This window comes from Scatophagus argus, chromosome 13 (assembly GCF_020382885.2).
Source record: "Scatophagus argus isolate fScaArg1 chromosome 13, fScaArg1.pri, whole genome shotgun sequence".
Taxonomy (NCBI): domain Eukaryota; kingdom Metazoa; phylum Chordata; class Actinopteri; family Scatophagidae; genus Scatophagus; species Scatophagus argus.
The window spans coordinates 18364078-18390857 of NC_058505.1; the positions used below are offsets into that span (position 1 = coordinate 18364078).

Genomic DNA, 26780 nt, shown 5'->3' on the forward strand with positions numbered 1-26780 from the left:
CTATCACAGCCATGAGTGGTGATCTCGCAGCTCCGAGGAAAAAGGCACCAGATGAAGCTGTTTGATATATGGCTTTATTCCTTCAGTATCCTCACATCATTACAGAAATATTGCCATGAAAACATGCTTATCAACTGCATCAAATCAACTTTCTGCTCTGCTCCCATTATTTTTCTGTGAAAAGCTTTAGTTTAGACTATTTTCAAATAAATAATTACTCATTTTCTGAAAAAAAATGAGAGAAGGACAGACAGGATTTTTGCTTTGACAAATAAAAGCCTTTCAAACTATCTAATTCTGCATATTTTGGGAGAATTTTGAAGATTAGGTTTTTAGAATCTGCTCATTCAGACAATACATTTGTTCCTTTCTATTCATATGACAGAATTTGAGGCCATCATGGCCAGATTGTCATCAGTATTCCACGGGGAAATGAAAACGTCAGGTAGTCTGACCTCCATTTGGTGGTCAGACTTATAGCTGATCACAGAACTAGAACAAAGAGCTTCATGTGTATGCTGCTCCCTCTGCCTGGAACCTTCTGCTATTGGATTTAAAATTGCACAATTTTTTCAGGAAATGTGATCTTTTGTGATCTTTGTCTGCTGATGTTTTGGGGTATTTTAAAATACTACTGTATTAATCTGACTGAGTTTTTGATTGGTCTTGTTCATTTTTTATAGATATACAGGTCTCGTGTTGTTTTAATCTGTAATTTAGGATAGAATTTCTGGGATGAAAATCTTTTGTGATTGTATTGGAAGTTGTATTCACATTTTTGTAATTTTATATGTTTGCTTCTCATTTTGTCTCATATGTTGTGTTATCAGTTTTCAGTCTTTTCGTCTGAAACTCGTTAATGCTTTGCATTTCGGCCAAGACACTTTTTAAATCTCAATTAGGATTTCCAGGCTATGGAAAAATTGAGCCTTGTGTGTTCAATATTACAAAACCAATACATAAGTTATGAAACAATTAAGTCAATGGTAAAGAAGGCTGTTTTAGTTCTTAATGCACCATCAATGTCACATTTCATGATGGTGGCGTTGTCATCAGTGACCCCATCACCTTTCAGCCAATCAAACTGACCCTCAGGCAGACGCGGACTAACGCATAAAAGTAAACTAGGTAGCTGTGTTTGGCTGTAACACACTTCTTAATAATGAATCCTAATCCTAATCATAATGAAAAGAGACACTTTATTTTTTGAGATTTAAATAAAAGTAGTTGTATAGATACCTTTATAGTGGTAAATGGTGGTTCTCGCAGCTGAACTCCTCTACATTATTTATTGCTTGGCTGTCATTCAGAGATTTGTTTGTGGTGGGTGCACTAAGAAGACCTCTCAGAGTTTCGCTGCTGGCATGGGTTTATTTTATTCTTTATCTATCTGAGATCCCCATTTAGCCTTTTAGTCAGACAGTTAGATTTAATTCAGACACTAAACAGGATAGGGAAAGTGAATGACAAGTAAATCTGGATCCATTTCCATTTGCATTCATTTCACTACTGTGTGATCCTGTCTGAAAGGGCCCCTCTTTGTTTAGGGTTCAGACTGGTCTTCTCAAGAAAATGCGGTAGATTCAACAATTGAACATTTTTTTAAGACGAACATACAATGGCACAGCGTCTAACCCTACTACCTCTCACCCCCACCCCCCACCCCCCACCCCCCCTTCATTCACTCCCCTCCTCCTCCTCCTACTCCCGCTCTCTCGTGTGCATTAGCGCTGAAGTCGGAGGCGCTCCTCGAGTTTGTGCCAGTGCGCACCACGGCATCGCTCTACACCACACTGTACGGACTGTTGCTGCGCCTGGAGCACCTGCAAGCGAAAGAAAGAGCGAAGAAGGAGCGCGCTGAGGGGACATTAGAGAGCAGAGGAAGGCGAGGAGAGGAACGAGAAGGGGCCGGACCGGCGGGAGGAGCGCACCATGGCCTCAAAGGAGAACACAGCGGCGAGCTTCGCCAACGTCAGCAGAGAAATCACAGGTGAGCTCCAGCATGAGTTTTCAGGTGAAGTAGAGTAACCTTGTGTTTGCGAAGGGCAGGGGAGAAGTAGGTCCTGTTTTAGGAAGCGAGGGGTTAGTTTGCCTTTACTCAGCTGTTATTTCAAATCTCCGCTTTCTAGTACGTTTCATTTGAAAGGAGTTCACCGTAGGCAAGCGCAGGAAATGTCTCCCAAGGCAAAAGCAGAGTTAATGGCTGTTGAAGCTTGTGAAGCTTGTAATCGCATCGATCTCGCAGCGGGAGCGTTCACTTTGGGATTGATTAGGCAGAAAGATCTGCTGTGAAATTTACGGCGCACAAGAGTCCTGTAGCACTGTCAGAGTTATTTTTACGTGTTGCTGTGCTTGTGTGCGCGTCGTGGCTTTGATGTGCGTTCATTAGGAGTTTTCATCTTTTCCTTCTCTCTCTCTACGTGTGTGCGTGGGAGTTATTGTGCGACTGGGAGCTCTTTGCTTGCAGCAGGCGGCATGGGTTCAGCTGCACGCATGCTGAGCCTCTTTCAGCGCGAGGAAGACTGGACAGCACAGCACGCACACGCAGGCACGCACACGCAGACACGCACTAACATGTTTGGACGATCCGGTGTTAAAGAAGGTGTGTCTCTCACTGCTCATTATCCTGATGGAGCGAGTTAAACCCCGCTGTTTACCAGCTCAACCTGGTCAAGCTCCGTCTGTCTGGCTTGGTGATAAGAGCCAGGCGTCATTAGGCCATTAACACACCTGCCACTTGAGGACAAGATAGGGAGGGGAAGTGTGGGTTCATGACGGGTGTGTGTGACTGAGTAGATCCATCAAAGTGTCAAAAAGACTTCCCCATCAAGAGAGAATTGAAGGGGAAAAGGGGAGACTGACCCGTCCTGGTTCTTCACCCCCAATTCCTGGCCCTCTTCACCCCCTTGGGAGCAGATGCTGAGGTCACCTCAGCAGGTCTTGGTAAGGGGGGCAAGGCACGGAGTGTTAAAAGGTTTAAGTGATTGGGTCTTACCCAGCTTAATGTCAATAACTCTGTTTGTCTTTGGCTGATCTGTCCTTTGATTTGCTGGTGTGATTTCCCCCCCCCCCCACATACACACTCTCATGCACATCACCCCATCCCTGCCTCGTCCTCCTTGCATCTGCTACTGCTCACTCAAGTGTGAGAGCCAACTTCATGGTTGCTGCTGGATGTGGAAAGTGAGAATTATGACTATGCAGCTGAGAGAGTTGGGAGATTGTGACATGGTGGAGAATCGTGACACAGCATGATGTGCTGTATCTCCATCTGGCAGGCTCGCATTGGTGGCCCCTGCCTGAAAAGTGAACATTGCACAGCTTGCGGGCATATGTGTGTGTTTGCAGTCTGAGGATATAGGTTGACATTGTGTTTGTGAATAGCAAGTCGTATTGTGTTGGTTGTTGTGGAGGAGATATAAATGGTGGAGGCCTCTGGTGCGGTTCAGTGAGCTTCAACAGGGTGGTGTGGTGTGGTGGAGTAGCGGCCCCTAAAGATTGCAGCTCTGGGTCTTGTGGTCGGTTCCATTGAGACGAGCCAGGCTGCTTCTTTCTTTCTCTGAGGCTAAAAATAGCCCAGTTATGAGTCCCCTTCAGCTAGAGGATGTGTATGTGTGTGTCTGTCCTCATGTTTGTGTCTTTGTAGCTGTCATCATGTCTCTGCGACTGTTCACTCCTGTGTGACTGTCTTAAGAGGAATAATCCGCTAGTCTATCCTTAAGCTTGAAATCAAAGACAAACACGAAGGCAGCATCACCAGCATCAACATTCTACTGGGAGATGTGCACACTTCCTGATACACAGCTATATTCAGGTACTGTAGAACTAATTTGGATGAGTACAAACAAAGACAAACAAAAGCTTGCGATAGCAGAGTTACTGACTCATTTCCATATGATCAGGTTCAAAAAGTATCACCTGCTGATATCCAGTACTGATGTCCAGCTGACTTTACATCCAAAAGTCACTGTAGTAACATGTTTTACATTTGGGTGAGAAATTAAAGGAAAACCCAACATAGTGTCTTACTGGGGGTTTGGCCACCACAGTCCTCCAGAACAGCTTCAGTGCGTTGCATGTTTAAAAGGGTACTGCACTGTTTTAGCATTGCATTCCTATAACATTGTCAGGCTCACAATGGAGTAGAAATATATATATATATATATATATATATATATATATATATATATATATGCTTTTAAAGGTGTCAAAAAGGACTAATCAGTCATCAAAATAGTTGCAGATTACATTGCCCTTGATCAACTATGATTAAACAACAAGCAGCCGCTTCTTTTGACTGTTTTCGCATGGTCTTAATCAGCAGCTGAATTTTGCTCATTTGTCATGTAAATATATATGTTAAGACTATGCATTTTTCTAATCGCTTACAGGGCTTATTGTCCATGTAGCTTTATATATTGAGCTTGACAGTTCATTCTTGCTCTTGAGCAAATTTTATCAGCTGATGAAGAGAATGTGCCAAGAGTTGTTTGATAACAGTGGTCAAGAGCACTGTCTGATGGTTTACTCCAAAATCTCCCAAAGGTATTATGTCCACGTCCAATACAGTCAGTATCAGCACCACTATTGACAACGTAAAGGTAATTGGGTATCGGCCTGATCTATATCAAAACATGCTTTGCGGTCACTGTGGTTACAAAATCCTGTAAAGCCACTTGTATGTGGTCAGACTGGGCTGTTGGTAGAATTTTGGACACCAGGGCAACTGCTTGTGCTCAGTATTATCTCATATAGCAATACTTGCAACTGTTTTTATTCACTCATCACTTCAATATTCTTGTTCCTGGATGAGCCCCGTTGTTTTCTGTTGTGTTCTGTTCATTTATTATGGTGAACTAATGTCACTTCATGAATAGTGGCTTCCAGCTTTCTGTGATAGCTTAGGAGCATTGTATAAATTTGCATGTTACCCTACACATAGAGGAATGACCCAGTCAGATTCATGCAGTGTAGTTCCAAGTCTTCTTCAAAACAGTATGATGTTCATTTTATAAATTATTGTCCCACAAAATATACGCTAAGCAGGCTATGCTCTAGGGTGTGAGTACTTTGTGACTGACAAGTCACTACCATAGTATGTCCCTGGGTTCTTGGTCTGGTTCATTCAGGTAAAATGTGTACCAGTGCGTAAATGAGTGACTTCATGGCAGAGATGCTCGTAAGTAATGTTTTGCAAGTCCAAAGCGAGTGTCAAATCTTTGAGGGGCAAGTCCAATTTAGGTCTAATTTCTTTGGTCACAAGCCCAAATCAAGTTACAAGTCTTTCATGAATGTAATGAGTGTTCTGTCATGTGCTGCATCTGGTCTGTTTTGATTGCTGCATAGCTTTATTTAAGGAATTCGAAGCATGTATTATCTTCACTTCTCTATCTATTTGCATACAGTATCAGCATCGATTGGTTGTTTGATGTATGATCACTTTAAACAGGATATGATAATCTAGTATGACAAAAACACAAATGCTTCGCTTTAAAGTTGATACGTCATGGGGAAATGTACTTTAATTCATGAACATAAGAGAAGAGACAGTAAAAAGAAGTGTTAATTTTTACAGTCCATGGTATAAACGCAGTAATAGCTTATCTTGTTAACCTTAGCTTGCTTGGTAGCTTTGAGCTAGGTGGGTGTGTCTCAGCAACCAGCTCACCTCAGTTCCACCCACGCTCCACCTGTTTGCCCATTTTGGATTAGCCAACAGTCAGGCAGAATCAGACAAAGCCAAGATGGCAACAGCTGGCACTGCCCACATTTTGCTTCAGCTCCTCAGAGATCTGTGACATTGTGTTGACTGCATTTGCTATTTATTATACAGTCTATGATAGAAAACCCCATGTGGAACCTCAATTATCTAAGAAAAGGACTGGTTCTTAGTAGAGGTGCACCAGTTGCAGTTTTCTTGGCCGATTCCGATTTTTTTTTTGTTTTGTACGACCTGCCGGTATTGGTTTTTGCTGATTCAGATTTTCTTTTGAAGAAGTCTAATTGACAGCATATACAATCAAAAAATCAACTTTTGTTTTTCAAGTACACAATTTCCTCTCAAAATAAAGTGATCTGCAACTGTAAAGAGGTACAAATAACAATTAACTGAAAATGAGCTACATGTCAAACTTTATCTGACATATTTTATTTTCTGAAACAAAAACAGGTGCAACAGATTTGCAACAGGTAATTTATCAAATTTCTGAAGCCTCTATTTTCAACTATGAAGAACGGTTGATCAGCCAGGGCCATGAATTATAACAATTATTCAATAATTTTCCTTGTAATTGCATTGGTCTTTTCGCTGTTCATACCAAGGAAACATAGGAGAGGCCGCTGGCTTGTGTCTGGCACTGAGCAGATTTTTCTTTGCTAGCTGGGTAACAGGAAAACATTGAAACATGATTAGGCATTCAGTAATAACCTATTTTTCAATAGCAAGAGTACAGCCTAATTGTAAAATTACACATGGTCTTTCTCTTAGTTTGATATTACCCACCAGATATGATGGTAGTGGAATATGGGTGATTGAATCACCTTAACATTTTTACAGTCAAGCCAACACCAGCAAATAAGTCTGGCAAGCAAACAAAGTCACCTTTTCAGAATATTCAGCCAACACCTTTATTTTCCTTTGTTATAATAAACTAAGGTAAGATACCTGATGTTGAGCTTAACATGTTTGCTACCTGTCTACAGTTGGTAATGTTAACTTTCACATTTCCAAGTGATTCACCTGCCCAGCGCAGTTTGATGTGCATATGTGTAACACCGTGGACGTTACATTTAGCGATTGTTTCGTTCGGACCTTGTGTGAACTCGTTATATCCAAAGGTTACAACAAATGTCCCCACAGCTGCAGCTGACCTTGCCATGGTATTAGTGCTGCAGCGTAAACTCATCTGTGATTGTGTGTATCAGATGCATAAGGTTACACATGATAATAAGCAAGTTATTGAAATAGAAGTGGTTCCTGAGTTCCAAAATCTTTCATGAGTTTAGTCTGAAGTCTTTTGAGGATGAGTTCCAAGTCAAGTTACAAGCTACTGTGTGTGTGACTTAGCAACTTGAGCTAAAGTCAAAAAACGCAGGTCTTCATCTCTGCATCATGTTGGGTTTACACTATACTCTTCTAAAATTCTTAGTTAATGTGTCAGAATTGGTATTAGGAGACAAAATCAGTGAATCCCCAGTGTTTCTCCACACATTTATTCAGATTTTTCCTTTCATTTTTCACCCAACTGTATATTTGAATTTATTGATTTTCCTCATGAAAGCTTTTTGCAGTGTTTCTGGGTGCATCTCAAGGCAGCACATTTCATTCTGCCGTGTGTTTACATTATGTAATTAACTCTCCCATTTTACCCCTTTTTCTCTGCTCCTCTCTCCAGAGAGCATCAGGAAGGTGCTGGACAAGCAGGCCATTAAGTTTGTGCGATCCATCAAGCAAGAAACCAGGAGCGGCAAAGCAGAGGACAGGATTCTGGTGAGAGATACCCTCACACCCAACCCCTTTTTCCATTGTCACACTGGGTGACCTGAAAGACAGATCTGTTGTTAAAGGGAACTGTAGAAGATGGAATAGAATGGCGCTGACTCCCTACAGGCAAACTGGAAACCAACTGAAGTTGATTGTGGCAAATTGAAAGAGTCATAAGAAGTCACAGATTACACATCCTGAGACACACAACAGACGCGTTGAAAATCAGGCTTAAGACAGATGCTGCCTAAGCAGAGCTAAGTGGACACCATGCCATGGCCTACTGAGTTCATCCTCAGAGTTTATTAGATGTGGCAGGATGGCCTTAATGCTACAGGCAAGAGTTTGGTCTCTCTCCCTCTCTTTCTCCCCCCGACCACTCCACTCCCCTCTGTGTGTGTGTGTGTGTGTGTGTGTGCAAGCCTGACATGGAGTAGGGCATCATTGTTTTTATTTATTTATATATTTTTTTCTGAAGAAGCCTGCGTGAGTCTATGCCAGAGGGTTTGTGGGCAGCCTGCGACATGATCAAGGAGCTTGTGCGAGCCAATCCTACCTCTGTTATTGAGAAATTGTCAGCTACATTAGTAAGTGATCAGTTGCTCACATGCAGTTATGATGTGCGAGAGTAAGCTCATTTCCTCCCCTGAGGATGACAGAAAAAAAAGACAAGCTGATAAGAAAATCAAAACTATTAATCAGTACTGTTCTCGGTTTTCTGTCCTGGTTGTTATTTCTCTTACCCCTGCCCCAGCCTCTGTCTGTCACCATCATTAGCACACATCCTCTCTATTCTTGTCGTCTCCCCTCTTTGTTTCCTTTCTCCCTCCCTCCTTATCTGTCCATCTCAATTATTCTCCATCTCATCACTCCTCCTCCCCCCTTCCACCACCACGCCAGTCGCCTCTCACTTTCTGTCCGTCTCTCTCCTTCATGCCCTTCCCACTTCCCCCCCATCTTTACTCAAACCTGTAAAAGGGATTTGAGCTGATCTTTCCATCAGAAGCAATTCAATTAGGTCTCTGCCTTATGAGAGTTTTTTTACTATCCAAATGGGCCTTGGCTGCTGCTGCCACTGCTCCAAATTCTTTCAAGGAAAGGCAGACAAGAGGGGAGATGGATATAAGCATTCATTCTAGCTCGTTGTCAAGGTCTCTCCCTCTAAAAGGCAATCTTTTCACGCTAATGGATACATTTGTTTGGATGTATGAAGGGTGAACAGATGATGGAGTTTGTAAATAGACTGTTTGTTTCAGTCTCACCGCATTGTGTGCACAAAATACTCACTCATGCTTGAAAATGTCATACATGGTAGTTTGAGAAAGTGAAATATTTTAGGATTGCTTTCTAATACTGAGCAGAGACTTTCTCCAGTAAAATAATTTTTCTAAGCCTGAAGGCTTAGGCGAGGCCTTCTTTTACCTTTATCCTCCCTTTCATGTGTTTCATCTGGCTCCTTGCTTCATGGCTGAAGTGCATTTAGCTGGTCAAATATGAACATGATCAAAGCTTTCATCTCGACTCTTCTGGTTTGTTTAATTTGTGAAAAGCAGGACTTTTTATTATGTTATCCAAGTTTATATTTACTCTATATAAGTCTTTGTTCTACATGTTGTACTTTCTTTTCGCCCCATTTTCCCTCCGGAGACTGCTGGTATCCAGCTGTCTGTGTGTGTTGACTGTACCAGCCATCATGCTGTGACACACAGACACACACACACACACACACACACACAGAGTTGACTCCCCTCACCCATCGCAGACAGACACAGGGAGGGCTCAGCATGACATCCAAACAGCACCCAGGGCCATGCATTGGGGAGCATCAACATTCATGTTTTCATCACAGGGTGTGCATGCACAAACACGCTTACTTGCACTCACACACACTGATGGGTACAGTTTGACATGTGCAGAGGGCATCTAGGCAGACACACACTGTTCAGTGCATCAAAACTTGCCCGCATACACCCACTTACGGCCATTATTAGATCGCCCTATTTGAAGATTAGAGGCAGCTCAGAAAACAAAGCATCTTCAAAGGCAGCGAGGGGGAGAGAGACAGGGAGGTTGGGGGAGTGGGATGGAAGACGAGGGGAGGGCATCCCACAAGAGGAAAGGGAATGGAGGAAGGAGAGAGAGGGGAGGAAAATCTCTGATGTGTTGTGATGCCCCAGTTGCCGATTTGGTTCTTCCGCCACTTATTTATCCTGATCAGTCGCTCTGTGTTATCCTCTGTTGACTCACTCCTACCTAATAATGGGCCTCTTACTGTCTGAGATTGCCACTGTTTGACAGTCCTGAGCACACTTGCGTGCTTATTTCCACTTCTGCGGTTACATGGCAGTCCCGCTCATGAGACTCTAGCAGGACTGAGGTTTGAGGTCGAGTTAGGGTTGCAGCCTTTTAAAGATTTGGTTGTTATTGCTTGCTCAGTGGGTGTGTAGTTGTAGGAGTGTTTACAACAGGGCTGATACTGAAAGGTATATAATGATGAATATTAGTTCTGTACTTTATAGGAAACTATATATTTTCTTAGAAAATTAGTTCAAATACTGTTACACCATAATATAATTCCACAAGTGCTACTTCTGTTACTCTGCACATTGCTTGGAAGAGTTGTGTTTCACTTTTATGCTTTACCTTATCTGAGCTGAGGGTCTAAGGAATTAAAAGACTGGAAAGCCCCCTGAGATAAACTTGTGTTTATTTGCTAAATACTGTAAATAAAATCAGATTGACTTTAAATTTGTTGCAGTTGGCAGTTAATATATTGCAAATGTGGATGCATGACTAACAGCGATTTGGGACAAACTAAATGTAAATTGAATCAAATTCTCATGCAACAATTTGGACTAAAAATACCACAGTAGCCACATAATATAGATGTGTATATCTGCTATAGGACAGTAAAAGTACTTCACAGCATGACCGTCTTAGATTGAATCCCACCTAACAAACTCCTGAACATATCATACTGTAAAACACAATAATAACACAATAAAACACAATTAAGGTTGCTCGTTAGAGGTGTGGGATTTTTGGCTTTTCATCCGTGATCTGATTTCTGTGCATGCTTTTTTTTTTTTGGTAGTAGTAGTTTCTGATTTGAAACACCTGTCTGAGATGCAAGAGTCAGCATTTCCTACTGGGTGTTAATGACAAATATAATTTTTGGTGGAATGTTTGAAAATTCACACAGGGCATAACAGAGCCTGGCAATTGAGCGTGGCTTCTTATAAGCCACTACGTGCAGGTTACACCTCTACACGCTACTTCTGCATTGCTGCGGACAAACGCTGTGGGCAGAGATGTAGCTGACCCTTGAAGAAGAGCCTGAGCTGCAAGGTCTAGGGGTAGTTGTGTAAAATGCAAACTCTCTCTCCATGAATGTTATGATTCAACACCACAAACTAGCATCTCTTCAGTAGATGGACTTGCCATGTTAGCATAGCAAGTCATTGCCACGGTAGTTGGGAGTAAACAGGCAGGAGCTTCATTTGTTGGCGCTTCTGTGGTTGCTTTGCCTCTGTTTGACAAATAGAAAGGTGCTCTCTGGTGGCTAATTAAAATCAAAATGTTATTAAAGACAGGAGAGCTGTGCCGTGCTCACTGTTTCCTCTGCAAATGGTGATCATGGAAATGACAACAATAGAAATTGTACTCTCCATTGTTTTAGACAATTGAGCCAGTAGGACAATGAATAGACAATCACTGAGACTAAAATGAAGCCAATTTTTAACCCTCTTTTGAAATTCTTGTTTAAGTTCCAAATAACATGTGCACTGGTGCGAGCTCACTAAATTACATTACCAACTTTTCCATTTTAATTGATGAAACTGTGCCTTACTGTCAGCTCAGAAGACATTTTATTGCAGAGACTGCAACTGTGCGTTGGACTGTGAAAGAAAGTCGTGTACAAAGCATTAAAGCAGAGTGTGTTCTTTCAGTCTCTCAACAGCATTTCCATTTGTTTGGGCAATATTTTTGCGTAATGGCTGATGTCACCATTGCTTCATGTATGTTTTTTTTCCCCTTTTCATGGCTTTTCAGTGTGAGATGCTCAGCATGGAGTCATTTTCTCTTTGAGTGTCTGGGATTTACCATCTGATGGTGCATGGCGAGCGCTCTGTGCTGTAATTAGGACTGTGCTTTCTTTTGATTATCATATCACATGTTGGTAGCCTATGGCAGAGAGGCTATGAAGTATGACTGCTGACCTTCTCTCTTTCCCCAATGAGAAGAGAAGAGGAGAAAGAGAGTGAGTGTTTGTGTGAGTGTGTGTGTGTGTGTATCTCTCCCTTTATTTTATCTCTCCATCCTATTCATTTTTCTTTTTCTCTTTTGCTCCCTCACTCTTATTGTCCAGGTACTCCTAGATCCACCCCTCTTCTCTCTTCCTTCCTTTTTTCTTGCATATGTTTGGCCTCTCTCACACTCTCTGTTCACCTTTTTTTTCCCTCCCCTTTTTTCCTCTCAGCTCATTCACCCAGTTGTGTCCAGTCTCCAGTCTTAGAGACTCTACCACATCTCCTACTCCCATCTTTAGTACAACCCCACATCCCCTTCCCATTAGCTATCTCTCTTTGCCTATCTTTTTTGTTTTTTTAAGAGGTCCTTTGGGTTTCAGAACGCTCTCTTTGCCAGCTCTTTGAATTAGAAGCATTGGACTGTTTTTTTTCTTTTCTTTTTTTTTTTGAGGGAATCTGGAACAAGATGCATTTTTTGAGCTTTGCATTTCTTTCCTCTCATTTGGCTCCAACTCACTGTCTCTCTCTCTTTCAGCCACCCTAAAGTCCACTTATAAAGCAAGACCTGGGGCATCTGTGCTTTCAGACCCCCATCACTTACACACACACACACACACACACACAAGCTGACAGATTGACTGATGGCAGGGTTGTGTTTCTGTGATGCTGGGTTCACTTGAGTGATGGTAGCTGACTGTGGGAGTGTGTGACAGGGAGAGACAGACGAGTAGAGTCCAAAGCCAGCTTAGCAAGCTATTGTGCATCATTATATGTGCGTGAGAATCAAAACGAAGTGTGTGTGATGTTCTATCATGCTGGATTTATGCAAATGTTTCTATTGGAATGCTTCTGGTTTTGCGCTCTGTGTGTGTGTGTGTGTGTGTGTGTGTGTGTGTATCTCTCTCTCTGTGTGTTTAAAATGCCCTTGTGGCTGGGCCAGAAGTACCGCAGGCGGCCAAATCTGGCACTGATCCTTAGCCTGTTCCCTCAGAAGTATCACTGCAACACACACACACACGACCCAGAGACACACTTTGATTTGCACCATCTCGTTTGAAGTGCAAGACCCAGAGCCTGACAGCTTATGATTAATATAAGCCCCCGCCCTCTGCCCTGTCGGCTGCGAGTGTATGCAAACGCACACATCCAGAAGGAGATACATTTGTTGTTTTCATGCACGTAGTGTACGCATACTCCCTCTGTATGACCCTCGCAGTGTGCTTCGGGGGCCGGCCGGCTGGCTTGCTGGCTGGCTCTTTGAACTTAGAGCCTCTGACACAGCAAGGGCACCTCTGTACACCCTTCATCTCATCATCTTTGCTGATCAATCCTTCTTTCTCGCCACTTCCTCATCACTTCTTGAGATTGCCACCTGCCGTGTCCTTGGCTGACCAGGTCAGAAATGTCAAACATCTCATCTTGGAGGATTTCCTAGGTGGAAAGCAAATTTTGTGCAGCTTGTAGGATTTTCCATTGATCTGTGGTGGAAAAGGTTCTGGTTGTGGCACTGGGGCTTGACTTTAGCTCTGGATATTCATGCCAATTAATATTCATAGCTGGATAATTTATGTTTACAGCTTGATGCTTCAGAGAGGGGCAATTTTTTTTGTTACTTTAGAAAAACCTTTTTTTGTTTCACCTGTTTCAGGCAGCTAATGTATCTGCAGGGTATGAGCCAGGAAATGTCAAATGAGACCAGTAGTAATAATACTAGTAGTAATAGCAGTGATAAAAAGCTACGCAGAGCATTTCTACCATGATTCAGTATCTCTTATAGGTACCCTTGTTTTGTCCTCTGTTTTTGAGTTTCTCACACACACACACACACACACACACACGTATAGATGGATGGGACCATCATGATGCATTCAGGTGCACCCTGTAGACTCTGAAATCTGCACTGCTTTGTACTGGAAAACACATGATTAAAATATGAGCAAATTTGTTCTTGCAGACGTGTGAGATAGACACTGACCTGCATTATTTAAACATGCAAAAATGAGAAGCCTACTAACAGCATAGATATTATGGAGGACAGTTAATGCAAGGAGGTTGTACTGAAGGAACATTTTAACTACAAAGGGAGACATTGTTGCAGTGGCATGCTCATACTCATACATTCAGTAATTTTACCCAAGATTTGTGTCCATCACAACTTCACATACTTCATCCAGGTAGTCAAAAATAACTGTCTTGATTATTGATTGTCTTAAATGATACTTCAGTGGGCTGTAAATGATGTATCAGAAGAGGAGAAAGCGTACGCAAGAGGCCTTGTTCAGCATCTGAGGATCAAATCGACAGCCGTCAGAGAGCATGCATTATTGATGCTTCTGTTTACATGATGAGACCTTCTGTTTGCTTGCAACGCTTTTGAAGGCAGAAGATGATTGTTTCATTTTCTCACTATATATCTATCTCTATCAGTTCTCTTTCCTCTTTGTTCATCTAGGCTGCATCACGTGTCTACTGCTTCTTTCTGGATTTATGTAACAGAGTTTTCAAATGTGTCAAGGAGGAGTGACTGGACTAACAATCTTCTGTGAAGGCCTCTTCACCGGCTTACTGTGTTTTTTGTTAGTGGAGGTATCACTCTGTCTCCTCGTTTTTAGTCCCTTCATTCTCTCATCAGTCCATTCTCTGTGGGAGTCTGTTATGGATGTCTATATAGTTATAACACAGGGCCGATCTGTGAGACCAGCTTTTCTGGGAGTTGGTGTAGTATCTGAAGACTTCATTATCAGGAAGGAATTCTGGTGTCTCTGTCTTTCTATCGCCTCCTTTATCTCTACCTCTTCCTGTCTCCCTCTCTCTTTGTATGTTTCATTTTCTTTCTTCCTCTCACTGCCACTCAGCAGGGCGCCATTAGCCATTCAGTACAGAGAGGCCTTGAGGAATTGAAAGCGACAGAGCAGAAAAAGAATAGAAAAACTGAAACGGGAAAGGAGTCAGGGGAGTTGAGAGAAGGGAGGAGGAGGGAGAGGGTAAGGGCAAGAGGAGGGGATGGAGTGAGGTGTTAAGGCGGGAGCAGACCAGACAGGCCACTGTGGCACACAGGGAGGGAGGGATTAGGGTTTAAGGAAGAATATGGGGAAAATGAACAGAGTTCCATGGAGATGAAGAGAGAAATCAGAGGAATGACAGGATGCAAGGGTGAGAATTATGGACAAGACGAGATTGGAATTTGAGCCAGCTGAAAAAGGGCAAAACCAAAGTGTGGCCAAGAACCGGAGAAAGAGCTAGGAAGGGATTCAGATACGCTGTGTATGCATGGGGTATGCTAATTATAGATTTTTGAATTATGAATGAGATTAATTACATAGGCAGATGTGAATTTATTCACATTTTCCTTCTCTTACTTTACCCCAGACACTTTTAAATGGTAATGCCTTTCTTTTGGCCAAGGCACACCTCTCTTTCTGCTTACTAGTCCCATCTTCTTTGCCCTCTTTCTTATCTTGCCATAATTTTTCCCCCTGATGCGGTGAAGCATCTGTTGAATTTGTGCTGCTTATTTCCGTTAACAAAACACAATGAATCGGACCGTCATATGACTCTCAGTCTCACCATAATATTTCTATCACACATACACTCACACGCACGATCATCATTAGCTTGCTAATGTCTAGAGTGCTTAGCATGACTTACGAGCCATTCGTATGAGCTGCAGAGATGATTTGCTCTCTTTATGGGGTGTTTGTGCCGTGCTATTTTTTGCTGCGATTAGCATTTTGCATTTCCTGCTCTGTGACAGAAAAATGAATGTGTTCTCCCCTCAGGTCCTGGCAACATGGAGACTGTATCTCTTTGCTGTCAAAGTGCCCACCAAGGTAAATGTTCCCTCACTCTCAGTAGAATTTTATGGCTTTCACTTTGCCTGCCTTGATCTCATGGTTATTCACAAGAGATGTGACAAAAAGGTAGCAAGACTTACAGTGCAGGAGAGAACAGATGACAGTGATAACTGTGGTGATGATGTTACAGAATGATAGGAGTCATGACAACGCTGAGAATGAAGATGATTAGATGGCGGGTGGCTTGAAGTCAGGGGTTTAGAACAATAGTTTGACATTTTGAGAACAATGTTTTTTTCACTTTCTTGCTGAGAATTGGATGAAATCAGCATTGCTCTCATATTGCAGTGATGCTCCAGACAGCAGTGAGTTAACTTGGCTTTCTATTATTTTTATATTTTCGTTATTGTGCAGATTGAACTAACAAAATACAACATGTTAGTTTGTATTAGCTCACAAGCTAACATGCTGTTGAACTGTAGAGTTTCTTGCAGGCTAATTTTGTTGCCTTTGCACAGAGCCTTTTGAGCCGTTTCTGTTTGCCTTCAGTCTTTGTACTAATACAGACAGCTATAGGGGCATGAGGGTGGTGTCAACTTTGTCATCTTCCTCTCTGCAAGAAATGAATAGGCATGTTTCTCAAAATGTCACTCTACTCCAAGTTAAGGTTTATTTTAATTTGGATCTTATTATGTCGTTTTTGCCATCATTTTTATCAGTCCAATTAACAATTTGCAAACTAGAGTCATTTCTGAGATCTTAGACAGTGGCAGCATTACTCCATCCACATCCAGGAGGGCGAGAAACACAAGTGATAAAACAATCAGACTGGATTGTAAATAGGTTCAAACAGTTCAAGTACTTAATTTTCTTTGTTCAGTTTATGAATTCCTGTTTATCTGTCATGGCCAAGGTGGGAAATAACTTTCGAAAATGTAAACATCAACCTGCCACTGACAGATAAATGTTTAAATTCACCAGCCACTCAATAGTAAATCATTATTTTGTGTTTGAAATCTACCAAACTCTTTGATATTTTACTAGCATTCGGTCGTTCAAAGGCTTGGAAATAATTTCAAGTTGAGTACTTTATGTCGACCTTATTCTATCAGGTCTGTTTTCTTTCCATCTTTGGATATGCAGCATTAATGTTGCTAGCATGGGGCTGTAGCGGATCCTCATTCTGACTACTTCCATCGCTGTCCCTTACATAAGTTGTTGACTGCAAGTAAACTGATTCACATATTTGCTATAGATGTACTTCGTTTTTATCAAAGATTTAGTCAGACCCCTCTTTAACAGAGTTCTCTACCTACCCCATCATTAACTAGACTGGCTGTCTTTTAATCTTTCTCTGCAGTTACTTTGGTGAGTACAGTGTTAGTGTGATTAAATGAAATGAGGACTAAAACCAAGAAAATAAGAAACAAGCTATCAGTATATATAATTCAGAATATATAATATATAATATTGATAGCACATCAGTGTGGACAGTGTCTGATGTTTTTCCTGCTCTTTTCAGATGGAGGTCACGTTCAACTTCTTGGAAATTCGAGCAATGAACACCTATCCAGAACACCAGGTGACACACTGAAGTTCAGTTGTTTTACTGTTTGGATCTTCATAGTGTGAAGTATCACTATTGAAAAACTGTCATGTCCACGTACAGGTTGTCATCGATACAGACAAGACCACCTATTCTCTGAGACTGCAGACCCAGGACCAGCTAGATCACATGGTCAGCCACATCAACTACGCACTCTCCCGAGTCTTCAACAACTCCATTTATGCGTAAGCATCTCCGAGCATCCTCGCCTCAAGCTAAGAAACTAGTCACTCTGAGGAGCGACAACAAGTTGGCCGATGTTAACAGCACTCGACAGTGCGTTGGCATGTTGGCAGCTTCACTTTGGGGCAGCTTTCCTCTTCAGCAACCAAATACATTCTTGTATCGTTGTAGTTTGCATCCAGCTCATTTCTGTGTCACGGTAGACTGTAACAACCAGCAATCACTGGGATTAAATCAGCCAGCTGACACTGAGTAGGCAGTTACCTGAAGGCGTTGTGTTGGCTCTTTTTTCTTTTTTAAAGCAGCTTATTTTGTATAAGCAGTGAGTAGCAGAATATACACTGATGGAGCAATAGACTGAGGCCTCAAGTCAAAAAGCTTTTCTTACACAGTTCTTTGTCCTCTGCACTTTCTTAAGAGGGCTGCACAGCAGACACACATGTAAGAAAAGCCTGGGCAAAGTTTAGTTCAAGTGGTAAAATTTCTTATCCCATGGTCACGTGAATGTGTGGGTGAGCAGGAAAAGAAGGCAGAGTGTATTTCTCTCTCTTGTGGGACACATCTGCAATTTCTAAGAGCAATGGGATTAACTTTGCTCTGATTATTGACCTGCACAAGGCTATCTCCGCACTTTATCATCTTTTAGAATGGCTCTCTTCCATTAAGGCCACGCCAGATGATTGCTTCCAGTGAGAACATTTAAAGAGAATAAAGAGAGAGGAGAGGACAAGGGGAGGGAAATTGTTGTGAGTTTGATTGTGCAGCCTTGTAACTGATTGGTGCAGCTGCATTGAAGTACACATTGCAGATAGTATCAAGATAATGGGCATGTACATGCACACTAGGGGTGGATGATGATTGTCGAGATAAGGTGGGGATTAAGGTCACGGATGTGTTTAGGTGTTGTGTGTGATTTGTTGACAAATGGGATTAAGGGCGGTGTGTGTTGAATGCAACAGTATAGTGGTGTAATCCTATCAAAAAGCCAAAGCAGGTACAGCACAGTATTATGTACGAACACAGTATTTACTTTGTGATCCCAAGTCTTACTCTTTTCTGCTTACTGGATGCTTTTTGTTAAAATAATATTTGAATGAAAGCAACCGGTAAGCTGAAGAATATGCTTCTTTTTATATAACTGCATCAGTAGCTTCAAACAGCATCTCAGGGATCCCATTTTACAGTTTATGTGTTATTTATTCCCTTCCAAAGCAACGTCATAAGCAGTTTCCACACTGCAGATGTTCACTTGCCGTCTTAATTCTGACTGAAGCAGCTATAATAAACGAAAAACTCGTCTGTCGCAAATTAGCATCGTGCCAATGCAAATAAGACGGTGTTATCATTTTGCAAATACTATGCAGTTGTGTTTCATTTAGTAGACACAAGCTAAATTTGGCTCTGAATTTTTGTAAGTTAAATACCCTTTTGGTAGCCTTACTTACAAAGTTGCTGAGAATTTGTTTTTGTTTCTCACAGTATCTTACAGGAATAGTTCTGGTATGGAGTAGGAAGGTTATACATTGCTTGTACCAGTGTACTGTCTCTTGGGCCTTTGAGTGCTCCACTTATGCAGCTGGGAGTTCATTGCCTAGCTTAAAGGTACTTCAGCAGTAGACGCTCGGGGAGGTGTAAGCATAATATTTACCATCCATTTTTAACAGAAGCTCTCTGCCTCTATCTAAAATCAACGATATAACTTCTTCTAAAAATACACACTGATCAGCTACAACATTAAAACCACCAACATAATCATCATTTTAGCCATGCTAGCATCGTCTGCCAGTAGGTCCATACTCAAATATTTGTTGCCCTGATTGCCTTTTGTACAGACATCTATTATGCCTAGGGGATAATTCCTAATGACTGTGGTGATCCCATGACTTTTCTTCTAGTGCAGTCTGAGGCTGTGGGCATCCCCCCCCAGACAACATTGAAACATCTGCTTTCCCTTTGCAGTGTACAGTACAACTTGTTATGAGACCTCTGTTACCTTTAGGTTCACATGGCTAATATCGTCCAGCTCTTTCCAATAAATGCCTCCAGTCTCTGTTTGTGGCACAGGTTGGATGCTGTTAAAGGCTAGCGTTTTTTTTTGTTTTTTTTTTCACAAATCACACACTGAGGCTGTGGTGAAACACTTGATCCAGTCCAAGTGAAGCCAACTTGAAGTAGGTTTCATATTTCTGCCATTTTGGTTTGGCTCCTGCAGCTGATCATATTTGTGGGGGGGTGATGGCAAACTACAATAACTTCCACCTGTTTGCAAAAATTTGGTAAATAGATTCATGTTCTTCATGTTCCTCAGGATGAATTGAATCGTTTTCGCCTTTTTTTTTTTTTGTATGATCATTAGATCAAAATTTTAATTTGTTTAATGCAATGCACCCTTGTGTGTCCTTGCGTAACTCAGGGTTGCACATAAAAGTAATGTTTGTAGTCCCCTTCATGCTACCTCACAAAGGACATATACGCAACTGAATAAATCTTGAAGAAAATCTGAAAAATCTGGTCTGGTCTAAAGAGGCCATGGACAGTGATTTTCCCAAAAAATCACCTCATTTTAGCTCAGCTGTAAGTTGGCAAATTAACAATGATAGCATGCTAAACTACAATAGGAAACATGGTAAAGATTATACCTGTTTCACATGAGCATGTCAGAATTGTCGGTATGAGCATTTATCTCACGGTACTGCTGTCCCTAAGCACAGATTCATGGAAACATGAGCATGGCTGTAGACTATTGTCGTGCTTGAACCTCTTCTCTCCGTTTTTTGTCTTTTAGTCCTCCTATTTGTCGAGCAGAGGGAGACCTTACTGATGGGAGTCGCAAGCTTTCACCAAACTCTGAATCGTCGTTAGAGCCCCAGAAAACGTGCGGTGAGCTGTGTCTCTGTCTGTATCACACACGCACACCTTGCATCTCAGTCTGTCCACTCGCTGACTCACTGACTCACGCCAAATCATGTTCGTTCTTAAGTGGGTCAGAAGACCTGACTTACTGGATGCACTACCCTTCTGCTGGTAATCCTATTAATCTACAAAACGAACTCTTTCATGGTGCAATACTTTCATCTCACCTCAATATTTACATCCAGTCTCTCTCTCTCTCTCTCTCTCTCTCTCTCTCTCTCTCTCTCTCTCTCTCTCTCTCTCTCTCTCTCTCTCTCCTTCTCTCCTTGCTCTTTCTGACTTGCCCTTTCATCTCTGCCCTGCACTCTGTCTCCTTTTCATTCCTTCATATGTCCTCTGCCATCTTTATTCTTTCGTTGTTATTTCTTATCTGTTACGGTTTGGTTGATTTGTTGTCTTCTCCTTTCCATCTTTCAGGAGGTTTTTCTGAGACCTATGCAGCTCTTTGTGACTACAATGGAATTGGCTGCAAAGAAGAAGTGCAGTGGGTGAGCACACTGTATAGGCTGTACAGAAGTAATTCTGTTTGTTTTGGTTTTTAATATACTCTTGTCTTTTGTACAAGTGGAAAAAAACTGTCCTCTATCTCTCTCCCTTTGTGCTCCTGTTTATTTCTTTTTCTCTCATCTTTCCTCTCTTTCCATCTTGCTCTCCCCCCCATGTTTCAGGATGTTGACACCATCTACCACTCTCAAGACAACAGGGAGTTCAATTTACTGGATTTCAGCCATCTTGATAGCAGGTGACATAGTTTACTGTCAACTTAACTACAACCAGGCTGATTACAGTATGCTGGTGGGAAACACACAAGTGATTTATGTCAAACATAGACAGCATCAGGATACTTTGCAGTCTGTGTGTGTCTGTGTGTTGGCTCTGTACTCCAGCATATTGAATTTCAAGTGAAACCCTGAAAATAAGGGTAAATTATGACTTTCAGAATTAATCTTTTTTTTTTTTTACATTGAGTTTTACATCTCCATTGGCTGCATTTCAGGGACAGAAAGTAATCAAACAAGTTGAGTCAAACTCATTTGATATTTATTCTGTTATAGTTGATGTCTTGCTGTAGCTGACAGACATCAGCAGACATTATGAATAGTCTGTTGTGATGCTTTGTCAGAACTGCAGTATCTGCAGCCATCTTTAAATTTTCCCTGTTTTCAGGGTCTTTTTTTTCCTTCAGTCTGATCTTCTAAGAGATGCCTGACATTTCCAGTCAACTTCCCGCTGGATGGCTCAATGTAGATGTAATTCTTAAACAACTTTAATGAGTGGTGTGAATATGGAAATATTTTGTAGTGTAATTGCTGGGCAGAGATGTCTCGTACTTGAATGAAGTCCAGTCTCAGTGTATGCATGTATGCATTTCGTGTTGGTACAAGTCATGTCACACTTTTACTTCCAGTTGAATTATTACATTTAGAATGTGCCCAGAGGCTTTGCAGTGAAGTGCAGTGCACAGTCCTGGAGCAACAGTTTGCCCTAACAGCACAGTTTTGACTTTTCCAGCCCATCAACATGCTGAGGAGAACCCATAATATTGCAGCTGATGTACAAAAATACTTTTCTGTGTATTGGGATGAACTGTAAATGGATACTTGAGTTCTTTCTATTGTATTTCTGACAGAACACAGTAGCTGGCGTGTTTGCTGCCCCCAGTGGTTGATGTAGATGTCATGGGACCTGTAACCAAAATTTGAAATGTTGTTTCATTTCAAATCTGCTGTGCTGGAGTACAGATCCAAAACAATAAAAACGTATCTCTGTCCTAATGCTTTCTGACTACACTGTAGCTTTAAAAGACATTTCCACCTCATTCTGCCTCACAGTGTTTTGCAAATATCTTTCCTAGACTAGATCTGACAGTAGAGTTGCTGTTTGTCTAACATGGTCCTCCCTGGATAAAATGTTGAGTGTCTTGGTCTTTCATTCTCTCTCTGGCTGTCTTACTGTCCCATGTCTCTGTTCAGTTTTGTTAGAACATCAGAGAAGAGGGGAGGTGATGTGCTTGTCAGAGCCAGAATCCAGGGCTCGGAAGCAGCAATAAAATGCCACATCGCCTCCTCTACCTCCTTACTGGTATCTTTTTTATGTCCCCGTTTTCCTTTCCCAGACATATTGAGGAAGAGTGTATGTGTCGCTTGAGTGCTGCCAATTATTAATGATTTGACAGCTGACATGCAAATGGAGAATTCAACCTAGCTTACTTGTCTTTTGTTTGAGAAATGTTTTGTCCTTAGAAAACCCAGAGGCCTATGGAAATTTTTCTACTTTCCTGTGTAGAAACAACAATCCCGACTGGAGAGGATACATAGAATTAAGATAGCGGAAGGAACTCATGAATATATTAATGTCTTTCATATTGAGAGGCAAATTCATTGCATTGATATTGTTTTCCCTTCTATATTTTATATTATATAGTGAGTGATAAAGAGAAAGCCTTTGCAGGGAAGGCTGCCTGCTCATGCTGTTTTAGAAAATATTGTTCCCTCGAGTCTACAATCCAGCGCTTGAGACTCTGCTCCTCTAGAGAGGTTGTATCAAATCCAAAGTGGTTGGCGAAGCAAAGAATTGACAAAACCAAGAAAGAAATCTCGACAAACAAAGCAGGGAACAATCAAGAAAGGGCGCAAATGACTGAAAGAAGCATCTAAGAATCAGCCTTTCCATAAACGTGGGCCAGAGGCTATCAGCGCCGCATTACCGTCTTCCTCCCCTCCTTGTCCTTCCACGTTCAGTCCCCTCGACCTCCTCCCGATTGAGCCCGTCTAGTGTTACCACGAGTGACGGGTCCATGCTTTTTCTGCTGACTGCTGTCTGTTGCAACATCGTCTCCACTCGTTCCTCTTTATTGAAAGCATACACCTTTTCCTCTGGCCCCATCTCCTTTGCCTGATATTCACTTCCTGTATTTTCTACCCTTTCTTTTTTCTCAGCTCTCTTGTTTCATCTCTCTTACACACACTGTCTGCCTGTCTCTGTTGGTTCTGGACACTGCAGTTTATATAGCAGGGTGGACTGTGTGTTGTAGGTGTGTGTGCATGTGAGAGAGAGAGAGAGAGAGAGAGAGAGTGAGTTTGTGATGGCTTACAGCCTCAAGAACCTGTCTGGCACCTCTTGGCCTGATAGTCACTGCACTGTGCACACACACACACACACTCTCACTCACTAATAAACAGTGGAATGGGTGCACTGTCCAACATTCGGTCTGGTTACTTGTTTTTCATACTGAAGCAGGACAGCAGATTCGCAGCTCACAGCTGCTACCATCTGCTTCACCTGTCACACATACAGGACCTGAGTTATGGGCTGTATGGGGTTACACTGCAGCATTGATTTATTATAATGCAACAACACAACACAAAGAGTGAATCCTAAGGCTTTTAGTGTCCTCTAAACTTTCTCCAGTGCCACCTATCAGGTCAGAATATCTCCTTTTCATGGCTAGGATATTCTAACAAAGTGCTGTAAGGGTGACTTATGTTTTTGATGACCTCACTGACCTATTTCCTTTCACTACAGTAAGAACAATATTTCACAAGAAATAGGAAATTCTAATGGGCCATGAAATTTACTGAGCATATTCATGGTCCCCAGTGGACACTTTATGACCTTCCATCAACTTAACCCACAGGCTGTTAAACAATCTAATAGGCTTATTGCCATGAAATGTTCATGTTCCCAGGGAGACTTGGATTTGAATGACCCTATGACCTTTTCCCCAGTACCACCTCAGGACTCAAATTCAATCTCACAGCTGTGTTTTTGGTGGTCTTAGACGTTTCCAGGAATAGATCTATTTTTTCGGCTGTAGAAATGAAATGTTGGAGCCCTCAAGATTTCCTAGAAGGCCTCATTCAGATCATAATATAGTTAGGTTTTACTATGCACGATTGTGATTCAGCCGGTCAAGGCCTGAGATACTATACTACATACTGTCCTAACATGTGCTTTAAATGTAGATGTCTGCATGTGCAGGGGATGAAGTTTGGACCAAAGAGTTGTAAATATACTTGTTTGCTTTCTTGCAAAGAGTTAGATGGAAAAATTGCTTATATAAAGCACATCTAAAGCATCTAAAGTCTTACTGTCACCTTCGCCTAAACCTAAATTGATCTGTGTTTAAAAAGAAAAAATAAAAAGAAAGTAAACAGCCACAGATTGACCTGCTGTGCCAACATGTCCTTGTGCACAAGTACAAGACGACACATAAACACCAACACGCTGCATGACTGTGTGACACATCATAGAGGTCAGTTACATGTCCTGCTGTCAAAACATGAATCAACAGTGAGTGTTGATGATGAATCTTGACATGTTCATCATCTGCTCACACACACACACGCACACTCACAGGCTCAGCTGCATTAGTCAGAATGGACTGGTCTGATGGCCGGCATGGTAATGAAAAAGGAACACAGCCTGTAGCCATTTTACTCCACAGAGATATACTGTAATGTCCTGGCTACAGCAGTTACTGGCAACAGGACCTTCCCTGGCTAGATTACACTTTCTTCCTCTCTCCACTTTGTATTTTCCCTCTGTCACACTATCCTCCTTTCTTTCGTTCTTTCTTTCTCTCTCTGGGCTTACTCTCTTTCTCTGTTCCTCCCCTCTCTGTGTCGCTGCCTGTTTGCCAGATGATGTATAGCAGGTGTAGTAGCAGTGTGGCGTTGGTTGGACCTAGGAGGATTCTAAAACTCTCTCTCTCCTTCCTCTTTCTTTCTCCATCACAAACCCGCAAAGGGATGGTCTGTGGGCTCCGGGTCTGTTTGTGTAACAGTGGATGTAGCAGTGTTTGAGGTCTGTAGCTGGGATCAAACTGTGGCTTTATTGAATAATCCACTGACCCAGCCATCAATCTTTACATCTCTCTCTCTCTTTCTCTCTGCTTCTCCTCAGCGTGGCTGCAGTATCAGTCATCTTTTAGAAAGCAGCCCTGCCCATAGTGTTCTCCCTGTCACAATGATAAACTGCTTTTTACCAAACGGGGAGTAAAGAAAAAGTTTGGCCCACGATAATGTGAATTTATGGATCAATGACATGAAATGGTTTGGAGCAGATGGAGTTTGCTAATTTAAAGTTTTGAATTTTGTCTCTAATATGTATATGTGTGTGTGTGTCTCCATTCCAGGGACTTGGCGGTGATTGTGGCATCCATTGCATACAACACCTGGTTCACCAAGCTGTACTGCAAGGACATGCGCATCGTAACTATCTTTTTTTTTTTTATGTTCCTCACTCATAAACCTTCTTACCAGATGTGGACTACTCATCAGTTTTCTTTTCTACTTTTTCATCTGTCATGTTTCCCCCGCTAGCATGTGTGTTATCAGATGTATTTTACTGAATCAGTTGTTTTATCTGCTCATTTGGTGGACTGCAGTCCAAATGTGTATAAAGAAATGCCTGTCAAATGATGCTTCTGGGATTGCTTAGGATTTTCTGTGTAAATTTGAATTCAGTTTGCTGTTGATTTGGAAAATGCACCATGTACATAAAGCCTCACTGGAATGTTATCTAATCTCCTGAGATTATGTACTAAATCTAAATCAGTTAAGAAAGCAAGATTGAAAGAGGACAGAGTCAAGTTACCCTCAGCATAGATTTATGTATCTGTTTAAGATTATGTCAAGCTTTATTAAATATTCATATTGTGCATTAGAGTAACTGGTATCCATCTGAGGTGAACCGCGTCAAACTCATCTCTTCGCAAAGTTCAGCAAATAAATATTGGAAAGGTTTGGAGTTGAATGTATGAATGTATTAAAGCTCCTCAAAGCTTGGTTTCAAATTTTAGATGTTCCCTGTGGAATTTTGTTGTAAACAAACAAACAAATGTTATGCTACTCATCAAGACACACACAAAATGTTTGGATGATGTATGGGCCCATTGTACGTTGTGTCCCATATTTTGGGCCCTAATTTGGATTCATATGATTTACATCAGTCTATGAGGCTATTCCTGCTTTAACGGTGTAAAGGTTGCAATCCACGAATCAGAACTTACCTTTCCTAAAACATAATCTTATTTCTATTGCTTCTGGTTGACGCTTGCTTTGCACTTTCTTTGACTGGATTCCTGTTTCATCTGAAATGGAAACCTCTGGTCACGAGCTTCTGTCTTGTTTTGTTTGTCTCCAGGGGTCAGAGGTGGTGGACCAGGTTCTGCACACAGTCAGCAAGTCCAACAGTCTGGAGGAGCTCACTCTGGAGAATGCAGGACTCAAATCGTAGGCCTTCCTCTGTCTTGACACCTCTTGTTGTTTAATCTCATTTCCTCTGCTTTTCTGTTCCTCACACCTTCACCCACACCCTCTTCTGTCCTTTCCACTTGCTCTAGTCTTTCCTGTTCTCCCCTGCCTGTATCTCCGATTCTCACTTTCATCTATTTCATCTTGCTTCTTCACCTTAGCTCATATCTCACCTCTCCACTCCTCCTCACCCTCCTCTCCTCTGCTGCCTTGACCTTTTCAAGTTCTGTCTCTCCTCCCTTTTCTCTCCCACTCACCTCTCTTAACCTCTGCTCTTTCATCCAATAACTCTCC

The 26780-nt window shown here is 41.8% G+C and overlaps 1 protein-coding gene across 7 annotated transcripts in view; it reads left to right on the top strand.

Moving 5' to 3' along the window:
* The first annotated feature begins 1673 nt into the window (after positions 1–1673).
* carmil3 (capping protein regulator and myosin 1 linker 3) overlaps positions 1674–26780 on the top strand; it is a 70096-nt gene continuing 44989 nt past the window's right edge. For 2 of the 7 annotated variants that reach the window (XM_046409252.1, XM_046409253.1), the window contains exons 1-10: positions 1674–1990; positions 7395–7489; positions 15513–15563; positions 17050–17109; positions 17197–17318; positions 20102–20196; positions 20647–20717; positions 20898–20971; positions 25367–25442; positions 26377–26465. In XM_046409252.1, coding sequence (XP_046265208.1) covers positions 1933–1990; positions 7395–7489; positions 15513–15563; positions 17050–17109; positions 17197–17318; positions 20102–20196; positions 20647–20717; positions 20898–20971; positions 25367–25442; positions 26377–26465 — 791 coding nt within the window. In that variant the 5' untranslated portion in view covers positions 1674–1932. Of the gene's footprint in view, positions 1991–2234; positions 2603–7394; positions 7490–15512; positions 15564–17049; positions 17110–17196; positions 17319–20101; positions 20197–20646; positions 20718–20897; positions 20972–25366; positions 25443–26376; positions 26466–26780 lie in introns of those variants that run through there. The other 5 variants (XM_046409249.1, XM_046409248.1, XM_046409251.1 and 2 more) reach the window with 4 other exon arrangements.